This window comes from Onychostruthus taczanowskii, unplaced genomic scaffold (assembly GCF_017590055.1).
Source record: "Onychostruthus taczanowskii isolate IOZ18803 unplaced genomic scaffold, ASM1759005v1 scaffold1, whole genome shotgun sequence".
Classification (NCBI taxonomy): domain Eukaryota; kingdom Metazoa; phylum Chordata; class Aves; order Passeriformes; family Passeridae; genus Onychostruthus; species Onychostruthus taczanowskii.
In genome coordinates, this window is record NW_024496525.1 from 12570296 (window position 1) to 12590634 (window position 20339).

Consider the following 20339-nt stretch of genomic DNA (forward strand, 5'->3'; position numbering starts at 1 on the left):
GCTAGGATAAATCCTATTTTATTGCTAAGCTTAAGCCTATCCAAATTGTAAGGCAAGGAAAAAGGCCTCCTAGCCATTACTCTCCTGACTCACTAATAAGTGTGAACGTGTGTTTTGGCCCTTTTATTCTCTTAAGTCAGTAGCAAAGGTCAGCAGTGGTACCGACTTTGTGGAGACAGGGAGGACTGGAGAAGAAGACATGCAAGTGTCCTCTACAGGTATACATCAAATAGGCAAAGGAGAAATAAAATCCTAGTGTTATGTGTTTCTCCCTCTAAAATTAGAGTAACCTCAGTAAAGCAGGCAGATAAAAAGAAAAAAAATAATCTTGTAAATGAGTAAAAATATGTAAAGAGTTTAATTATAGAAATACTAGTCTATCTAAAGTCAACTGCTAAAATAATAATTAAAACTTGTACCTTTACTGGATTCTACAGAGGAAAAGTAAGCATGTTCTATATGATGTTTAGTGCACTATTTATCACTTTAGAGATTAAATTACCTCTTGAAGTGTACTTTGGAGAAGTCAAATTTATTTCCTCCTCCTGCCAGCTCCAGGGGCATCAGCAGAACATTTTCACTGCTGTAGCTATATGTCTATCAGTGTTTGGCTATAAACCAAGCTGACCAAGTTTGTGAGGGTGTAACACAGAAGCTTTTAGTCTAAAAGTATAGAAAGATTGAGTTTGTTTTACCAATAGGCAGACAGGAGGGGGGGAAAAAAGTTATTGGAAATTTTATTGCCTCTAATTCTATTGCATCTTTGGTTCCTTCTTCCTTGGGAAGTTTGCAGTGTAGGATTTTTAATGTGAATAAAGGTCCAAGGAAGTTCCACTGAAAAAATACATAAGACATTTACAAGAATAATATTGACACATGTATAACTTCCTGGAACAAAGAACTAAAGAGAAAAACACTTACAGTGAAGAGGTTTCTGTTGCACCCAAGGCAACTCAGTATAATGCAAAACATGACAGTTCTAAAGAAACTTTTCTTCCACTAGATAGGCATTTTTAGAGACTATCCTCTCCTTGAGAATGATAAAACAAGTAGTTCACGAACACTGGATTTTTCCAAAAACAATTCATCAAAAGCTGATACTGCCATACAAAAGAGTTATGACCTCATCTGAATGGAGGCAAAGTGAGTCATTAAAAGGAAGATCTAATACAAGCCAGATTTCCTGCCTAGCTTCCTCTGACCTCTGTTGGCAGAGCTATTTTCTTCTTGTATTAAAAAGCATGTCTAGAAATTGTTCAAGCTCTGTCAGGGGAACACAACTGACATGCTTGTACAGCACAAGGCTCACACGAGCTGTTCTCATCAAAGCACAGACTCGACAATTCTTTAATTGCAACGACTTATGGGGGAGTCCTCCAGCCCAGCTTAAAAATCTCACTCCAACAGCAACCCAGCATAAAGTACTGTTTAAAGCGCGCTTAATCACCTTTCTAATCTTTAACATATCATCTTCTCATGATTAAAACATTACATAAAATTGAATGATCTTAAACCTAATATGCTGCCTCATCCACACAACAGTGTGCTGTGAATTCATCTTACACCTTAACGCTGACTTTCCTGACATCCATCCAGTTAACTAAGCTCTCTCGTGCTATCATAATATACCATCTTGCAAGCAAACCCATACCTGAACGGTTATTTTCTATTGAGAGCTATCTTACACAGCCACATTTCAAAACAAACATTTACTATTGTTCTCTGATACTCTCCTGTTGGGAGTTCACGTGGCTGCCGACAGGTTTGAGATGATTGTGTTGGAACCTATTTCCATGTGACAGCCGCAGTGCAGATACTTGTGGATACCCTGGTGCTGAATGCTAATCACCACTACAGCCTGGGAACAATTGCCAGTGACGTCACTTATCACCAGAATGAACAGAAAGGCCTTAATTGCCTTATCATGTGCTTTGTGCTTCCTGCTGGAATGGCTAGAAATCACTAGAAAATATGAGAAGGGATAAAATAATCATAAACCTGTACAAGTTTCAATAGTTAATAATAAAAGCAGTTCCAAAAGTCAATTAAGGAACTCATTACTCTTCATCATATATACAGTTTTGATGCTGTTCAAAAAAGGTCTTGATTACTCATATGAAAATGGAATTGAACACAGATTATGAATAAAATGCATTAAAATATGTAATTTGGGATACAGACAGGACACAAAGCATACATGTCACTTAGCCTGTGAATTTAGCTATATTACTTGACAATATTCTCATAGAACAACTTTCTATAAACATAAGTATTTTTAGCTTTGAAAGGTCATTTAAAGTTTATACACTACACTATAATTCTGATAACATAAAATTCATAGAACAGATGCAAAGTAGGTGCTTCTCTTATGCTAATTAACATGCTCAAATTGTATATCCGGTAAATAAAAGCATTTCTTCCTTTTTCTCTAAATAAAGATCATCAGGATATACTTAAAAAAAAGTGTGAAAGAAAAATAATAAGAACCCTTTAAAAAACAATCTCTGCACTCATTTTCAAAACCTTCTAATTAAAATAAACAAAATACTAAAATTAAGAGAGAATAAAAGCTGAACAGAGATCGTAAAACATCCCTACGTGTTGGCAAAGATTTCATCTTTGTCATTTAATGATGATGAAGCCAAGTAACTGTTGCTGGAATGGAAGCAGGCTGATGAAGAAGGCTTTTAAGTCTTGAAGTCAAGGATATCACAACCTATATTTTTCTTAGTAGTGCCTCTATCTATACAATTTCTTTCTAAATTTCATTACTTTCTGTATTTGACACTCCCTTCAATAAATGTCATGTGTTGATCAAAAGTATAATGCTTTAATACGCTTCCGTTCATGTGAAATTGTTTGTTCAAATACCAGCAAGTTCTAAGCAGTTCAAAAAGAATCAGAGATTCAGTAATTAATAACAGTGTTAGCTTTCAGGGGAAATTAGCTTGTGAAGTAAACTTTTCTCATATTTGATGTTATTTATTCAAGATCTGATACCAACATTCAGCTGTGGGAACAGACTGTGGGAACTCAGCATATACTAAATACTTACATTATTCAAACACAAAAGTACATTAAGTTTAACAGCACATCAAAAATAAATAAGGTATTTTTAAGCATGAATAAGTTCTAAAAAGCATGGTATGTAGCAATTTTTTACGATTTTTATAGGGAAGACGAAGATAATATGATAATTTGTGGACACAATCAACTGGACATGGACTTTTCCAGTTAAAATAAAAAAAAAAATCAGTAGAATTAACATGCTGCTAAATGGACAGTTTATGCATTTAAAAATGTGATATAAATTAAACTTAGATGTGTTTAGCATGTTTTTAGAGAGACTTAATTTTACTTAACTCTTCATCATTAAATTTTCATTTAAAATATTTAAATTTAAATAATGTTACTGTCCACAAACACATTTAAAAATTCTGCAATTAACAAATCTGTTTGCCATTGCTGGGTTGAATTCCAGCTATTTAAGCATGGGTTTAGGGGTAATTCTATTATAATTTAAAACTGATCCAGGAAGTAAATACGTGTGTGCATATATACACAAACATATATAAACCAAGAATTACTCTGTCTACAAACACACCAGTTTTGTATCCTTGCAATTTATCAAATGGAAAAAAAAAGCAACCCAACTATTTTAAAAGATACTTTGCTTTCATCAGAGATTTTAACGAAGCCCACCAAAACAAATTAAAAGAAGCAATATTTTCCATTTACTTTACCAATTTCTAACAAGAGTTAGATATCTATGGTTATGGGTGTATATATGTGAATGAACGAATAAATCCTTAACCCACCATATCTTTTTCTCCAGTTTGCAAGCTGTCACCCGTGAAAAGTATGGTGTAGATGGTAGGATGATACTGTACCTGATTGGCTCTGGAGGTGGTCATGGGATCAGATGGAGAGGACTTGGTGGTAGTTGGGGAAGATGGCAATGTCTGGGAACAAAGCAGTTCAGGAGCAAATCAACCTTTACAAGCCTTAGACTGAACAGTTAAAAAAATAAATAAACCAACAAAATAACATAACTAGAAAATTAAAAGAAATAAAAAATGCCTAAGACAAAAATCTTTCTCCTACTCATTGGAACTTAATGGAATTTAAAGTCAATTGGATAAATAATGCATGTAAATATGCATGCTTATGCATGTAAAAACAAATTCATGACTTGAAATCAAGATGGTGAACTCACATAAATACTCAAAAATATGCTGACCACATGAGGAATATATTCTTTCCTCTCTCATCCTCTTGGGGAAAATGAAGACTATAAGTAAACAAAAATTCCAGCAAGTTCAATGAGCACACTAGAAACAGTTATCAGTCTATGAACAAACAGGGCCAATGTCTGCAAGAAGCTAAGACATTTACTCTGGCACTTGATAAAGCACCATTCTACAATAAGACTTAGAGCCAGCAAACTGTGTTCCATACCTTACAACAGTTACGCTGAAGCTACCGAGTTTCTGGCAATATTCTAACTGCTAAAATATTCATTGATCTTTTTTAATCTAGAAGCAGGTGAAAAAATGTAAGCATCAATCTCATGATGGATGAACATGCAACTAATACCTTCAAAACAAATAACTACAAAATATTTATGACTAGTGTTAAAAACGTTCATTTAGTTGAGCAAAGGTCAATAGCTTATTATAGTTCTGTGTTCAAAATAAACACAAAAAAGAATTAAGAGTCATATTTATTGATAATCTTTTCTAAATAATATACATATGCTTAACATTAATTCTGGAACATATTAAAAAAGCACTGCTCTGTTTAAAAATTTCATATACACATTTCTCCTTTAAAAGTATTAGATCGTGACAGAAAAACTCTTCTATTCTTTTTATAAATGTCGTAAAAAAGTAAAATTCCAATTTTCAAAACATAACATACAATACTTATTCAAAGCATGTTTGTGACATCTTTGCAATATATAAATATTATAAAATATCAAAAATTACACTATTTTTATGTCAAGAAATAAGTGTTAAAGTGCTATACAGTGGAATTTATCATATGCTAATATAGTTACTAACCAAAACTATTTAGAAATAAATAAAGCAAAATTTCACACTTTCAGCAGTTCTGTTACTTACAATCATTGACAGTCCCTCATAAAATAGGTATACATACTTTTGCACTAAAACTCTTAATGCATATGAGAAAGCTGGGACACTGTGAATGCATAAAGTTATGTATTAGCAAAATATGGGCTTGTACATATGCACACACAAATATTTTAGATGTATGTTAAACAGTATGAAGATCCATTTTTCATAGTTTGTACATAAACAGGCAGTCAAAACAGGAAAAATAAAACCTTAAGAAACAGATCCCTATTTTGCTTCCAACTTCTTACTCATTGTAAAACAATAAAAACAAATAAAGACAGTTTAAGCACCAACTGGGACTCTTTCATGATGGTTATGTATAAAATAATATCATGTATAGGACCTTATAAAAAGTATGCAGCTTGGCAAACTGCTGTTGGTCAGCAGGCACACCACATTGTAAAAATCAAGGCAATTATAAAGGATTCTCCCATGTCTTTATGTACCAAACATGGGACCATCATGAGGGGTCCATTTGTGAGGGGCTAGAATTATTTAGCAAAAGATGTGTCTGATTCCACAGTAGTACACAGCTAAGCTTGTTCAGATATAGAATTATACTTCTAATTTTAGTGAGATGATGCAGTATTTCTCTTACCAAAGTCTGAAATTGCAATGAACTGATTTTTATCTTTTAAGGCTAAACAGGAAAAAAATATAAAAACACAACCCAAAACAAAACAAAAAAATCCCAACCAAAAAGAATGGAAAATTGTTTATACCCCCAATCGGTTGTCTTTATTATAGCTAAGTATTAAACTTCCATCCTGAAATCCCCAAAAGAAAAAAAAAATTGCTAATATATTTTGACTAAAGTATTTCAGAAAACTGATAGTTTGTGTTATCAACACCACTGCTAACTAGCACATATGCTACTGTATGTTGTTTTGGTATGCTAGGTTGCCTATTAAAAGGAAAAATAGTTTTTTCTTCACAGTCATTATCAAACTTAACTAGTGGATTTATTGGGAAATATGTAGAACACTTCAACACTGGATAATGACAATCACTGATACCACAGATGATTTAAGAAACTGGAAACATCTCAGATTTCAATGCATAGCAATCTTCCTAAAGCACAGAAATATATGGCCACGATGAAAAAGGGAGTGGCAATAATCATTTCAGGTGACTGTTAAACTATAACGTCTACTAAGTAGAAGCATTTCATTATTTATTTTAGCAAAAGCTTGCTTAAAATACAAAAGAAAAAAACAGATTAATAAATTTAAAAGCAAAGACTGTATTAATAATCACAATCAACTATGAGAAACACCTTTTATTAAAAAAAAAAGGCTAAATACTGAAAATAATTATTTTTTGTCTCGTGGTTTTGGTGCTTTTTTCCTTTGTATATCAGGTTGTTTGTATTTGAGGCTTGATCTCTCTCTTACACTGTTTACTGACATTACTTTTAGTTTTATATATATATACGTATATACACACACATACACATATTTATATATATATATATAAAATAATTGACAGTGTTTTGTAAGAATTAATCTCTTTTTAAGCTTCCATATAATTCTGAAGATACACCTATTTATTTCTCTCATATCAAAATAACACAAAGTGATTTTTCAAACATTAAAAAGTCTCCACCAGAAACAGGCATTTGGAGTTTGTATTGAATTTTCACTGGCTGAGAAGTATTACACTGTCTCAATTGCTTTGCAAAAACTTTTCAGCAAAATTGCTTCGTAAAGAAAGTTAGATAGAACTCAATATTCTGACTTATTATGCAGCATAGAATGTTTTGAGGTTTTGCTTTTAAATTGGCAAATCTTGTGCATTAAGCAAGCAGTCAAATTTAGTAGTTAGTTTTCTGACAATGAGATGTATAAACAGGTTAGAAATTGTAAGGTGAATTTACATTACGAGTTTCAATTTTTGAGTCTGCTACTTCCATACAGTAATTGAGGATTTCCTGAAATTGCAGGTTGGCTACTGACAATGTTATAAAACAAAGAAGTTAGAATTTCTACCACACACCACTTCCAAAACTTGCAGAGTTTATTTTAAGGTGTTTCTTAAACAGTATAATCTAAGTCATGATGAAATTAAACTTCCCTGCTTTCTTAAATACTATTACCTTTCCTACTAGTTATGAGACAATTAATGAGTTACAGGTTACAGTGTGTTTGTTCCAACTTTACCCTTGTAGAACATGTATTTGAGAAAACAGATTTTAAGTACTTAAAAAGGAGCCTAATTTTAGAAATAAAATTCTATTTTAGTCATATTTGAGTTGTAGCACCTTCTGAAACTACTTTTTTGTGCTCAAGCACTGATTATACTGAGACTTTTCTCAGGGAGCACAATACACCAAAGGGTGTTCAGAAATATGGTCAAATCATCACACTTCCATTCTTGATATTTTTTGATTAACAGAGTGAAGATATAGCTGTACCATCGCAATATAGATTATATGCAGTCCATCTGCATGGTGTTTCAAAAGGTCTGAGTACTCTTTTGATTACTATGATACCCTTATATACATATTTACACTAAAGAAATTTCAATACTTACACCATGGGTAATAAATAATAAAACTGTACTGAGACAATTAACTTAACTCTCAGTACTTACTAGTATATTTATATATTTTGGACTAGAAAGAAAAGGCAGAAAATGAAATATTATTTGAAACAGGGTTACAGACATGAAAGCATAGAAAAAATATAATTTAAATGTGAAGGTGAGACTGTATTTACAGCTTACCATTTTCTAGTTTCTCACTACAGAGCTTGCCAAACAAAGGAGATCTTGGTAATAACATGACCTTCAATAAATAACTATTAAGACTAACCTAATACTGAGCTTCAGTCCTGCACATATTAATATTGGTGCTTTTAATCACTGAAATTACTGTGATAAAACTAATTTGCTTAAGTCAATATTTTAATGCACTTCAGGAAAAGGTGTTATCTTTGAAAATAAATGTATTAAATATCTTAAGACCTTCTGCAGTTAAAATGAAATAGAGAACTGCAAGGCCCCACTGTTCTGAACAACCTACAAGACTGACTTACTAGGCTTTCAACAATATCAGAGATAAACCTTTCTTAACAGACTCCTGCTTTGCTAAACAGAGAGTCGTCTTCACATCTGCTGTGGTCTCCTTTAATCTGTAACTCTGCCAAAAGATTCTTATCTTGGAGATGACTGTATGAATATATGACACATTTCAAAAAAATATCATATGGATAAAGGATTAATAACTTGCTTACAATTCAGACTGTAAAAAGGCTACTTTGATGACTTCAGTGATCTATTTTTTTCTTCCTACCTTTTCATTTCTGTAAAGAACAAATAAATTTTGATTATATTTCAGTCTCTTTGCATTTGGTTTTGCTTTTGAGTGGAAGAAGAGAGAGGGCATAGGGAAATACAGAGAGACTAAGAGGTAACTCATCTGTATTTATGAACTCTTGGGAACCTGACTTTGAGAAAGGAAATAAGTATGGTTAAACATGACCGAGAAGAAAGATTATCTCATGTTTTGTCCAAGACAAGATGGGATAAGAAGCCTGAAGCAAACCACCAGGTTCCATTTGGATCACCAGAGCAACTCTGGATGAAAGGAACAATTTAGAATTACTGTTACATCAAAAGGGACAAAAAAGAACGAGGACCTCCTCCTTCATCAAAACTTGGCACAGCAACACAGAACTACTACGAGATCTGGTGCTGTTACATAGAAATAACAGTAAACTGAAGTAGGTAACTAGGTGTTGTGATAAGGCACAAAATGATGACACAGACACTGCTGCTCTCGAGGGGAACAAAAAAGAAAGACTTTATTTTCTGACTCCAACTCCAATAGTTTTCTAAAGGTGACAGTGGATTGGAGGGTGACAGTGCCACCTCTCCAATGCCACTGGACAGACCAAGGGTCCATCAATTCTCTTCACTTCCATGAAAGAATGCAAAACATAGGTTATTTACAGAACTGTGTGTGAGAAAGTTTGTTGAAAGAATATAAACATCAGAAAGCTTAACAAAGACTTACAAAATCAAAGCGACAACTAGGTACATCCATGAGAAATCCTGTAAGATATGGGTTTAAGATTCATTCTAGAAGAGAAGATTACCTCTTCATTCTGGGATACTTTGGGATACAGAAAGATACACCAAAACTGCAAAGCCATCAGAAGGTATGAGAAAATGTACGAATTTTCTGAAGAACCAAAATGCTACTGAAAATTGATGTGAAGTTGAATGCTGCTGTTCATCCCTCAACAAAATATTCTATTCTCATTCCACTTTTGAAGCACTGAAGTGTTAATAAATGGCTACAAAGTTGACTGCATTCATAGACAAAATTTTGCATAAATATTGAGATTATATTCAACACTGCTGAAACGAAACAGAAAATAGAAGTAGTGATCTGCCAGCAGAATTAAGCACATGAGGGACAGGATAAAGTACACATATTTTTAGGGAAGACTAAACTTTTGCCACTGGATTCTATATACAGAACTAAATAGCTTTTTTTTGTTCTTGCATCTTGTGAAGACCCCTGCATATCTTATTATAACTACGCTAACTGGTGTGCTTTTTCACCTCTGTTCACAAAAGAAAAAAGTTTATGATAAGTTTTTAAGTAGATGAAAAGATGACACTGTGATTTATGAAGTTACTTGTTTTTTATTTAAATGAAAACTTTAATTTTCTCATATTCTACAGTTTAGTAAGATTCATCTAGGTGACAGACTTTTTTCTTCAATGGATGATAAAGAAAAGAAAGGCTTCTCATAAGGGATGGGCTTTTTAAGAAACCAATGACAGTTTCTTAAGGAAGGAAGACTCTGAGCATACTGGTGGATTAAGAACTGAATACAATCCAGCAATGTACACATGCAGGCCAAAAAGCAAATTGCACCCTAGGCTGCACCAGAAGTAACTAGGAGGATGAGAAGTGATTCTGTCCCTCTGCTCTAGTGAGACTCCACCTTCAGTGCTGCATGCACCTCTGGGGCTCTCATGATAGGAGAGACATGGAACTGCTGGAGAAGATCCAGAACAGGTCCACAAAGATGATCAGTGACTGGAGCACATCTTCTCTGAAGACAGGCTGAGAGAATTGGCATTGTTTATTCTAGAGACAGGAAAGCTTCTTGAAGACCTTAGAGCAGACTTTCATCACTTAAAGGGGGCCAAAGGAAAGACTGGGACAGACGTTTTAGTGGGCAGAGTAGGGACTGGACAAGGGATGAGGTTTTGAAACTGGAACAGGTAGATCTAGATTAGATATTAGAGGGAGACCTTACTGTGATGGTGGTGAGGCACTAGAAGAGGTTGACCAGAGAAACTGTGGATGATCCATACTTGGAACTGTTCAAAGCCAGGCTGGACAAAGCAACCTGGTCTAGTGTTCCTGGTACAGGGGTTGGATCTAGATAATCTTTAATTTGCCTTCCAACTAAAACCATTCCATGATTCTATGAAGTCTACTCAGCCTTTATAATCTGAAGAACTCATAATCCAAACCAACAACCCTCTCCTCCATTTAAGCCAATGTTTTCAGCTGTGTATTCTTATACTCAGGTTCTATATAGGCATTAGAAGAAAAAGCTTTTATTTAAAAATTATTAAGCTTTCTCTTTTGTTGTTGATCAATATTTCTGGAGTAAAAGAATTTGCTTTCAATAGAGGAATATGAAATTACAAATCTTAGTTCAAACAATAACTTTTGTAGATTTTGAATAAAGTAACTGGGGCCATGATTAATAAACAGAGATTTAACTCATGAGACATTAATTATCTACTGAAAAAGCTGAAGTGAAACTAGGTCCAGTGAAAACTTTAATTGGAAGTTCTATACATGAAAGTTTTATTCATACATTAAAGTTTTCTTCCTTGATTTATGAGGAGGAAATTCTAAATCCTTTTCTACATTTTAAAAGACCTAAACATTTCATAGAATCAAAGAATCATTCAGGTAGGAAGGGATCTCAGAAGGCCAAACAGTGCGAACTCCTGCCTGAAGCACTCTCATCTTTAAGATAGGTCCTCTTTCCTTCCATAAAATGCACAGTTCAGCAATGGCCATCTCTGTTTCCATGTGTTTCCTGGACAGGCTGCTACAGCATCTGCTACCTGCTACAACTGAAAGCGGGAAGGAAAATGTAACTAGCCTACAAAAAAGTTGTAATAATTTCTGAAGTAGGTGATAAAACAGATTTAAGCAGCCTTTTCCATTGTTCATAAGAGTTGCTATTAATTTAGAGGTGAAATTTAAAGCTCTGGATGTTGATTACAAAGACAAAGGCTCATGATCTTTATTAAAACATGTTTTTGTTCCTGTGAGTTATGATATGGTTTGAAAGAGTTTGTATGACACTAATTAATAGAGAGGAAAAGGAGGCTAAATGCTCATAGCAGTTTCTGGAAAGAAAAAGGGCATAGGAACCAGTTGGTTATTGTTTAATTATACTTATAGAAATAGCAGATGGCTGACATCCACAGAGATGGTCTATGTTGTGTAGATATAAAAGATACAAACATTGGTCAATTAAACATCTATCAGACCTGCTTGGAAGAGAGAACTCCCTGCTATCTACTGATAAGTCCAAAGGATTAGAAGAGAGAAAAAAACAAACTGGAGAAGGCTCAAAAGGAAGCACACAGATTTGCTTCCAAATCTTCAGCAGCTGAAAAAGATGAAGTTAAAGGGACAGAACGTTCAGAGAGTGATTTCTATTAGTAAGGAGAGATGCCAGGCCAGAGTCAGCCTCTCGTGAAAACAGAAAGTGCTGCAGTTCAAGTAGTCAGCAAAGACTTTACATACTGCCTTTCTTCATTGAATCTCTAACCAGACATTTTCTTTCTGAGCTCCCTTCCCTAGGTTGAGTGTTGGAAAAGCAGCCAAAGACACAGAAATTCCTACAGAGAAATGAGAGCTGCATGCTCATACAGACATGAGTGGCTTTGCAAGACTTCAACCACTGGTATCTTTATTAATGGGGAGAAAACTACATCTTCTTTTGGACTGAAACATTTTTAGAGTGCCTAAATGAAGGTAAATTTTTTTTCTTTCAGATAACTTTAGATTTTCTTCAATCTGCAATGTACTACTTTGTGTGCCAGTGTTCTTGGGCAAGATTCTAAGACAGGAAGAACCACGTAAAATTTTGCATAAAAGAAGAAATTACAAATAATAAGGCTTATTAAAAAAAAAAAACCAAACCAAAATTACTGATATTAAGTTTTTTGTTTAAATTATTACTAATAATTTAAATAAAATTGTCATATTTGTGCTCTCAAGAAAATAAGAACACTGGAGCTCTAAATCACGGCAACCTCTCATAAAATATTATTCTCCTAAATTTTTAAATCAAGGTATTATATCTTTCATCAAGGTACAGTATACTCTGATACTGAAGGACAGATTAATTAACTGAAAATACTACATAATAACTAAGCTAACAATTTCATCTCTTGGTAAAAATAATGGATTTTAGGTTTGAGTCAATTTTAGATTGAGTCAATATTTAGAGTGTATTAATTTATCATGAACAGATATTGCATCATTAAAAGAGAATTTAAACAATTCATTGTGGTTAAAATTGTTTAACATATCCACATGCATGTCCCAAAATATTTGATGTTACCTTATGCACCTGTATGTATACAAGTAATATATTTATATTTTAAGATGCAAAGCTAGTATACATTGTACTTTAGTCTGTCTTAGCTTCATTAGCAGTGACTGCATTCACTAATCCACCCCTCCAGAATTTAAGTGAACTTAACATTTCAAACCAACAGACCCCAAACTAAACAAACTTCAAAGAAGAGGAAAAAAAATTAAAAAGAAAAAAAAAAAACACAAAAAACCAAACCAGCAACAACTAAACAAACAACCAAACCAAACCAACCAACCAGTCAAAAAACATGCCCCCAAAATAAAAGAAAAACAACCTCAACAACTTTGCAAATACATTTTCTGAAGAAACAGTGTGGACAACAAGATATATCATCTTCAGACACAGCAGAGTAATTATTCAGACATTTCACTAAAGAGTTCTTTAATCTAGTTTCTCAGGATCCTACTGACTTACCTAAAAAAACTAGCTGAATTTCATTTCAAAAGGGGAAAACCACTTTTTATTCTAATAGAGAAGACTCATTTCCCACTGGATTAAGAAATATTGGCATGAAATCCAATATTTTATCAGCAGAAAATCCATTCAAAATATAGATCAATTTCAGATCTTTATCTTTCAGGCATAATCATTTTAATGTCTAATAATTGAGAAACTAATCTTATAAAATTGGGGGCTTTCTTTTTAGTATTTTCTTATAAACTATCTAGAGTAATTTGTATGCAAAATTATCGCATACAGAAAAAAAAATAGCAAATATTAGAAAGCATATAAATGGTTTGTGCACAGTTTCATCCATCTAAAGCAGTCTGTTGCAAACTCATCCTGCTGAAAAAACATCTTTATATAAGCATTCTGTGTATGTCACTGTATACAAAGTAAAATAATTGCACACAGTTACCAAATTATAGGAAATTGAACCTTACTAGCATAGAAGAACAAAACAATCTTTTCCCCTATAGGACAGATGAGAAACTAAAATCTTTCCTCTACAGGATAGAGAGGCAAGACAAAATTTTACTAATAACTTTCAATCCTGTATGATGCATATTTCTCATTCTCCTTACAGAGTAAAATTTTAAAATTAAAATTTGTATGGAAAATCAAAGAATAAAGAACAAGGGCAATAATAGCTTGCAAACAGTTTTTGCAATATCATTTGAATGAAGCCAGTAAAAAACAGGCAAAAAATGCTCAAAAATAACATAAAATGAATTTGTAAAAAACTTCCCAAGTGAATTATCCTTATGCTTTAAAGTTCTTACAGGCAAGATTTAAATTATCTAATTTAGGGTCTAAAAAAGAAGTTACCTTTTCTCTTTTATTTATATACATAAACGTAGAGAACATTCAGGTAATCTGTGATTTTTAGTAACACTTAAGATTTACATAGGGTTCACAATTTAATATTAAAATTCAGCAACCTTTAACTAACACCTAGAGGTCTATTATCACCTTATACAGTAAAGAAAAGTTTACGAAAAAAACACATCAGAGCATGGCATTGGAATTTATAAAACACTGTCTAAAAGAACTGCTGAGAAACATAGAACATGTAAGTACAAGGGAAAAAGAGTATCAGCAAGTTAATAAAGTCTAAGGTAACATTTTGTTAAAGAACATGTTATGTTTACCCCTTCCAGCACTAAAGCTTTAACGCTTCTAAGGAGCTGCTGTGACTCTATTCCCAAGCAAAAACTCACTTGTTTGATGCGGTCTGGATTAACAGTGGTCTGAGGCTGTAGGATGCTGACAGGCTCTGTCTTGGCCACATTCTGAGGCATTTCTCGAATCTTCTCTGCAATGAAGCCATGAACTGCGTTTAGTGCTTCGACTGTTCCCTGGATCAGACACACCCGCTCCGTAGTACCTGCAAATACCAAAAGTCATCTGAATGGCGTGGACTCTTCAAGGTCCCACAAACTGCTTCAGTTATGGCACAAAGGTGGCACCCAAAGGCAATGCTGCAACGCCAATCAGCAATACCTCCCTGAAAGTACAAATGAAAAATAACATGCTGATGATGTAAAGGTATTTTAAACAACTATTGGTGTAGATCCCACAATCACTAACTTTCCAAATCACCCTGGATAACATCGGTCAGAATACTCATAACCTTCTTCCAAAATGAAATTGTTCTGTTTCTGGTACAAAAAATCAACACCAGTTCTTATCTATTGATTTCTTATTTAAAAACATCTACAGGATGACTGAAGATGGATGCAGAACTGTGGGAAAATTCTTCCTTGTTTTTTTTTTTTTGTTGGTTTTTTTTTTTTTTTTTTGGGTTTTTTTTTTTTTTTTTTGTTTTGTTTTGGTTTGGTTTTTTTTTAATGATAAGACTGGTTTTAGATGATTTTATATGACTTTATAGCAAAAAAGGGCTATTTTACATATTGGGTTACAGTTTGATACATCTTCACTAAACAAATATAAAACCTCCCAGTACCAATCCTAAGGGTAAGAGTATGACATTTCACTGAAACAATCCATGTTCTGTATTCCACATATCAAACGACTTAAATAGGTTCCAGAAAATCAGTTTTGATTTGAAAAACAGGATCTGACAGGAGCTGGAATAAAACTCCCTAAACCCCTCAAAACCAACTTAAAAAGGAATATTGTAGTTTCCAATTTCATTCTGCAGGAATACCAATATAAGACAACCTACATGCTCAAGTAAAACTGCCTTAAAATTTCACATAATCCGTACTTTCAAAAATATATTCTTTACACTTCCATCATACACTATTTTTTTTGTATTCATCACCTCACTGTTGTCTTCAAATATCAGTAGAATAGTTCTATTAACAAAAGACAATTATAAAATGAACTATCAAGATATTGGTGTATTACTAAAAATATAGTAGTACCATAATACTGATTGTGTCGCAAAGATAAGCCAGATACATATCTCTATTCAATGTCAGTCCATATTTTACTTCAAGACTATGTAGAAGGAGAGCAAAATAACAAATCTAAGCCATGGAATTAGCACAAAAATAAATAAAGTAATATTTTTCATTGATATACGCCTAGTAAATACTATTGATATAAGGACACAAATTAATCTTTTCTCACATAAAATTAATTCACTCTACCTAAGAAAATGAAAATGACAATATAATGATGTGGCAAATACAAGTTTGCAAAAATTTCTGAAATTCACCACATGATGGTTGGCCTCATTTCCACTGTAGAACCTATATGGAATCACACAGATTAATGCACAAGAGTGGGAAGCAACCTTCTCCATAAAATTCCCTATCAATTTTATGTTTATATAATCAGCTTTTATCATCTTAAGATACGCTCCTTATAAGAGTGCAACATAGACTTTAACAGAGAACAGTACGGTAACCTTAGGAATTTCCAAAAAAACAGCTGGGTTTTATTAGTTCATGCTCTTCACCTGCTTCTGTGAATGATTTCTAAGCTTAAATATTTTATAACCTAAAGATGAAGAAGCACACCAAGAGCCTTACCTGCTCTTAAGATAATGTATTCACATAAAATCACTTAAAATCTGATTTTTGTCTTAAGTATCAGGCAATACTGAAATTCAACACTAGTAGAAGCACCACAGCAAAAAAGACAGAATAAGAAACATACTTTTTATTTTTTTGTCTATCAAAATGTTATTTAAAAATAATTAATATTAGAATTAAAACATGTCAACCAATACTTCAAAATATGTCAGATTATTAATCCTTACTATAAAATTAGAATGTTTACACTCTTAACTGCAAGTTATAAAAGTCTCCCAATCAAACGCATAGTTCTCAAGAGGAAGACTTAAAAAATATTTCTATGACCTCTTACAGCATCTTTTCAACAAATCATCCTCAAAATACAACTAATTTTTGTTTTGCAAATGCTTTCTCAGAACAGGGAGTTTGACTGCCATGAGAGAAAGTCACCACAGCAAGTGAAACTTGGTACCTAGACAAAGCTTTCCTAATGCTTTTTTTTCTTTTCCCTACTTGGCTCCCTCCCCTTTTGCCAACATCGCCTGTGGTTTCTGTGTAAAGCAATCCAGCTCCAAGGAAATGCTCCGGGGAGTCCTTACAAGGTAGTATTAATTGTCTCCTAAACGATGAGCCGCGAGGTGGGCTGATCAATGCAGCTAATGCAAGTGTTCTCCGGCTCTGCAGACAACACACGGAAACAAGACACAGCTCGGGTTACGGGCCAGCCGCCCCAGCGCATCCTGAGAGCGCTCAGCAGGGAGGGCTCCTGTCAAAACCCTCAATGGAAAACACTCCGTGCTAAACAGCAATGTCGGGAGACTTGACCCTAAGTGACTGAAGGGTGTTTTGCAATCCGTGTTATTTTGGAAGGTGCTGCATAATAAAAATATGCGGTATGTAATACCACAGACCGAACATGTTACATTTCAGTATGCATAAACTGGGATGTAGTAGCAGAAATCACTGTCCCATGAAAAAATAAAATTGTGCAACACATCTCACACAGTTAAAGTCTGAAACTGCACATTTACTTTGATAGTCACGTGCGCAAAAATAATTAAAAGTTAAAAATGCGGAGAAATTGTAAACTCATTCAGTTTTGAATTGTCTTAATCTTTTTGAAGCAATGCTGTCATATTCCTTCACAACTGTAACAGCTTCTCACTCCGATACTTGAGTACAATAATTTACAAGAATTACGCATAAGAAAAACTGCCAGCTACATGACCAACCTGTATAGCAAAAATAATCCTAGGAATCACTAACACTGGTGAAACTTCTAGTGTATGTATTAAAGTGCCAAATTGCTCATAATTTTCAGTTAACAATTTTATTCAATCCTTTTTTCACATTTCTGTGAACAAAAGCTCAGCCATCTATATATATATACTTTTGTCATATGATTTTCAAAATATGTATTTAAAATACAGACATAATTTTTGAAATAGCTGACAAAGAAAATCAAACTACCAAAGCTCACTGCCCTTATTTATGTTGTGTAAGCATAAATAAGATAAAATTATTTTCTTTTTAAAAATTATTTACAATTCAATTAGGTGCTAAGTTTATGTATTGTACACCGCCTTTAATACATGAAGATACAAAACATATACAAGAGAAGAATAATTTTGACACAGATAATGGCTAAATGTAGAATAGGTGATCATCATCCCTGTACATTAAATAAACCCAGAAAAATGCTTTTATTTAGGTTCAATAATAACAAAGTCCGTAGTAGAAATTTGAATGTATTGGAAAAAAACTATCTGAAGACATGCTGCTGATGTTTGTACAATCTTTTGTTTTGTTTTGTTTTTTTTCCCTAAGGGTCTCAAATTACTTTTCAGCAAGTGCAGTGTCATTTCTTTCCCCTTATATTAGAATGCAAATTCAAGTTGCATGTGTGGGGTTTAACTTTTTCTTATCAAATAAGAGGCAGAATCTAACTGCACAAAAATACCCTGCCTGTACACTCACTAAAAAAAAATATTAGTAAAACCATCAGAGATAAAAGGAAACGTTTATCTGTTTGTTGTTTGGTTTTTTTTGTTTGTTTGGGTTTTTTGTTTGTTTTTTTTTTAGTTTATTTTGTTTAGTTTAGAGGAGGGCATTTTTGGGCCCTTTTTTTTTCACATGGCATTATTTAGAATATTTCTTTTTTCTCTACAGTTCCATAGGAAAGGGAAAAGTGAAATCATCACCAGGCATCACACAATTTACAGGAAACTAGACAAAAGACTCTTTTGATATCTAATAAATTAGGACTAAAACATAAACAGGCTTGCAATAACTTTATTTTAAGAACTCATTTTTCCTCCTACCTCTAGTAACTATCTATAATTTTACTTCTGGCAAATATTCTTGGGACACCACACTAATTTCTTCAACAACTTCCAAACAACGGACCATGATTTTTCTCTGAGAATGTTATTTACTTATTGGACAGCTGATACAGCTTTTATAGCAACCATTAGAATAAATGGCAGGAGATGCAACAGGATAAATGATCCTGATGCTCTTGATGTTTGCATTTCTGTACTTAAGTGGCACACATCTATACATGGTTGCCACTAAAATTTAAAATGCTTACTTAAAGACTCTGATTCAATGTGTAGGAGTTTTTCTCCTCAGAAATATACTCACAGAAATGCTCACTAAATGGTAAATGTGCTGCTGTGTCTTTGGAAAATAAGAAGCATTTCTCAGCTGAAATGTTTTGAGGAATGCATGGCACCTTTCCGAAATCTCTGGCATTTATATGACTCTATAAACTTTACACTGGGCTTTTTTGTCAATCTTAAAGAGAATTTGAAAACCTAAAAAGCACAATGCAATAGCAGCCCAGGGTAATCCCAATGCATCCACTAATTAAATCTCCTCGTAGTTTTCCAGTGTACCATGCCAATTTCTTGGACACTAAAAGGGAGAACCTGTGAGAGAAGCCAAAGTTAAAACCTTAACTAAGTGAAAGCTGCACTACAATCTCTCATCTGCTCATTTACATTAAGCTTTTTGTTTGACAACTCCCAGTACAGCACTCTACTAAACCCAATGTCCTGTACATGGATTCTTGTGACCCATGATCAGCTGGCTGTTAGAGTAGGATTCTATAGAACACCACACAGACTGATTCAGCCAAAACCTGATCTCGTAAACCGCTTGGTAAAATAGGACTGTGCTTAGACACTATTCCCAAGTAAACTAAAAATTGTCAGTAACTTGCTTAACATTAAATTCTGATAAACTCTTTCTTGGATATAACACTTCCACTGCACATTTGCATAAAGCCTCAGAAAATGAAAGTCATAAAATAATTTTTTTTTAAAAATTCAAATGCATTAAAGGTATCTCACATGGTCTTCAACAAAACATATAAAAAAAACTTTGTCATATAAATGATAAAGTGTACAGTCTTAAATGCAACACATAAGAACATCCCACAGATATGTGAGTGTTACAGGAATCTCAACTGGACAGTTTTGTCCTTCAGTTCCTATTTCTCTCTCCTATTCTTTTTACCTTGTTTCTGAACAGAGAATTAACTGGTCTTAACACAGAGTTTGTACCATATTCTTCACTGACAGAAAGGTGCCTCCCAAAGCAGAGCCTGATGATCCCAGACTTCCCAAACTGAAAGGGGAAACAAGGGCTGGTTGAAATGCTAGGGCATTGATGGTTTGCTCTTGTTTTCATCCACACAAGACGATGTTGGAACTGCTTGCACAGGACACTCACACAAAGTTCACAGGAAGCTGAACTCAGGTTAATAACACATCTTTTAGGTATGACATCTGGACAGCCTTGGACATATGTGTGCACATACCTATTCACACTCACATATATATCAATTTGTTTTACTGTAATTGAATAGGTGACAGCTTTCACTAGAACTCAGATATTGAAATGGATCAAGTTTAAAAATTCTGCAAAACTTGTGAAATGTACGATTCCTCAGAGTTATATGAAAGGAAGTCTACAATCTTTTGTGATTTGGTAACAAGACTGGATTATATGAATCCAGGTTTAATGTAGTTATGACTCAAGAAACAGATTATTCCCATGTGAGAGAGGAAGCACAGAAATGAAAAAAACCTCAAAGCTCATCATTATTAAAGGTT

The 20339-nt window shown here is 33.7% G+C and overlaps 1 protein-coding gene across 4 annotated transcripts in view; it reads right to left on the reverse strand.

The window, feature by feature from the left end:
• The window catches only part of NOVA1 (NOVA alternative splicing regulator 1), a 143443-nt gene that overhangs the window by 21948 nt on the left and 101156 nt on the right, over positions 1-20339 (reverse strand). For all 4 annotated transcript variants that reach the window (XM_041403174.1, XM_041403186.1, XM_041403179.1 and 1 more), the window contains 2 exons: positions 14455-14621; positions 3891-3962 (listed from right to left, as the gene is read on the reverse strand). In XM_041403174.1, coding sequence (XP_041259108.1) covers positions 3891-3962; positions 14455-14621 — 239 coding nt within the window. The remainder of the gene's footprint in view (positions 1-3890; positions 3963-14454; positions 14622-20339) is intronic.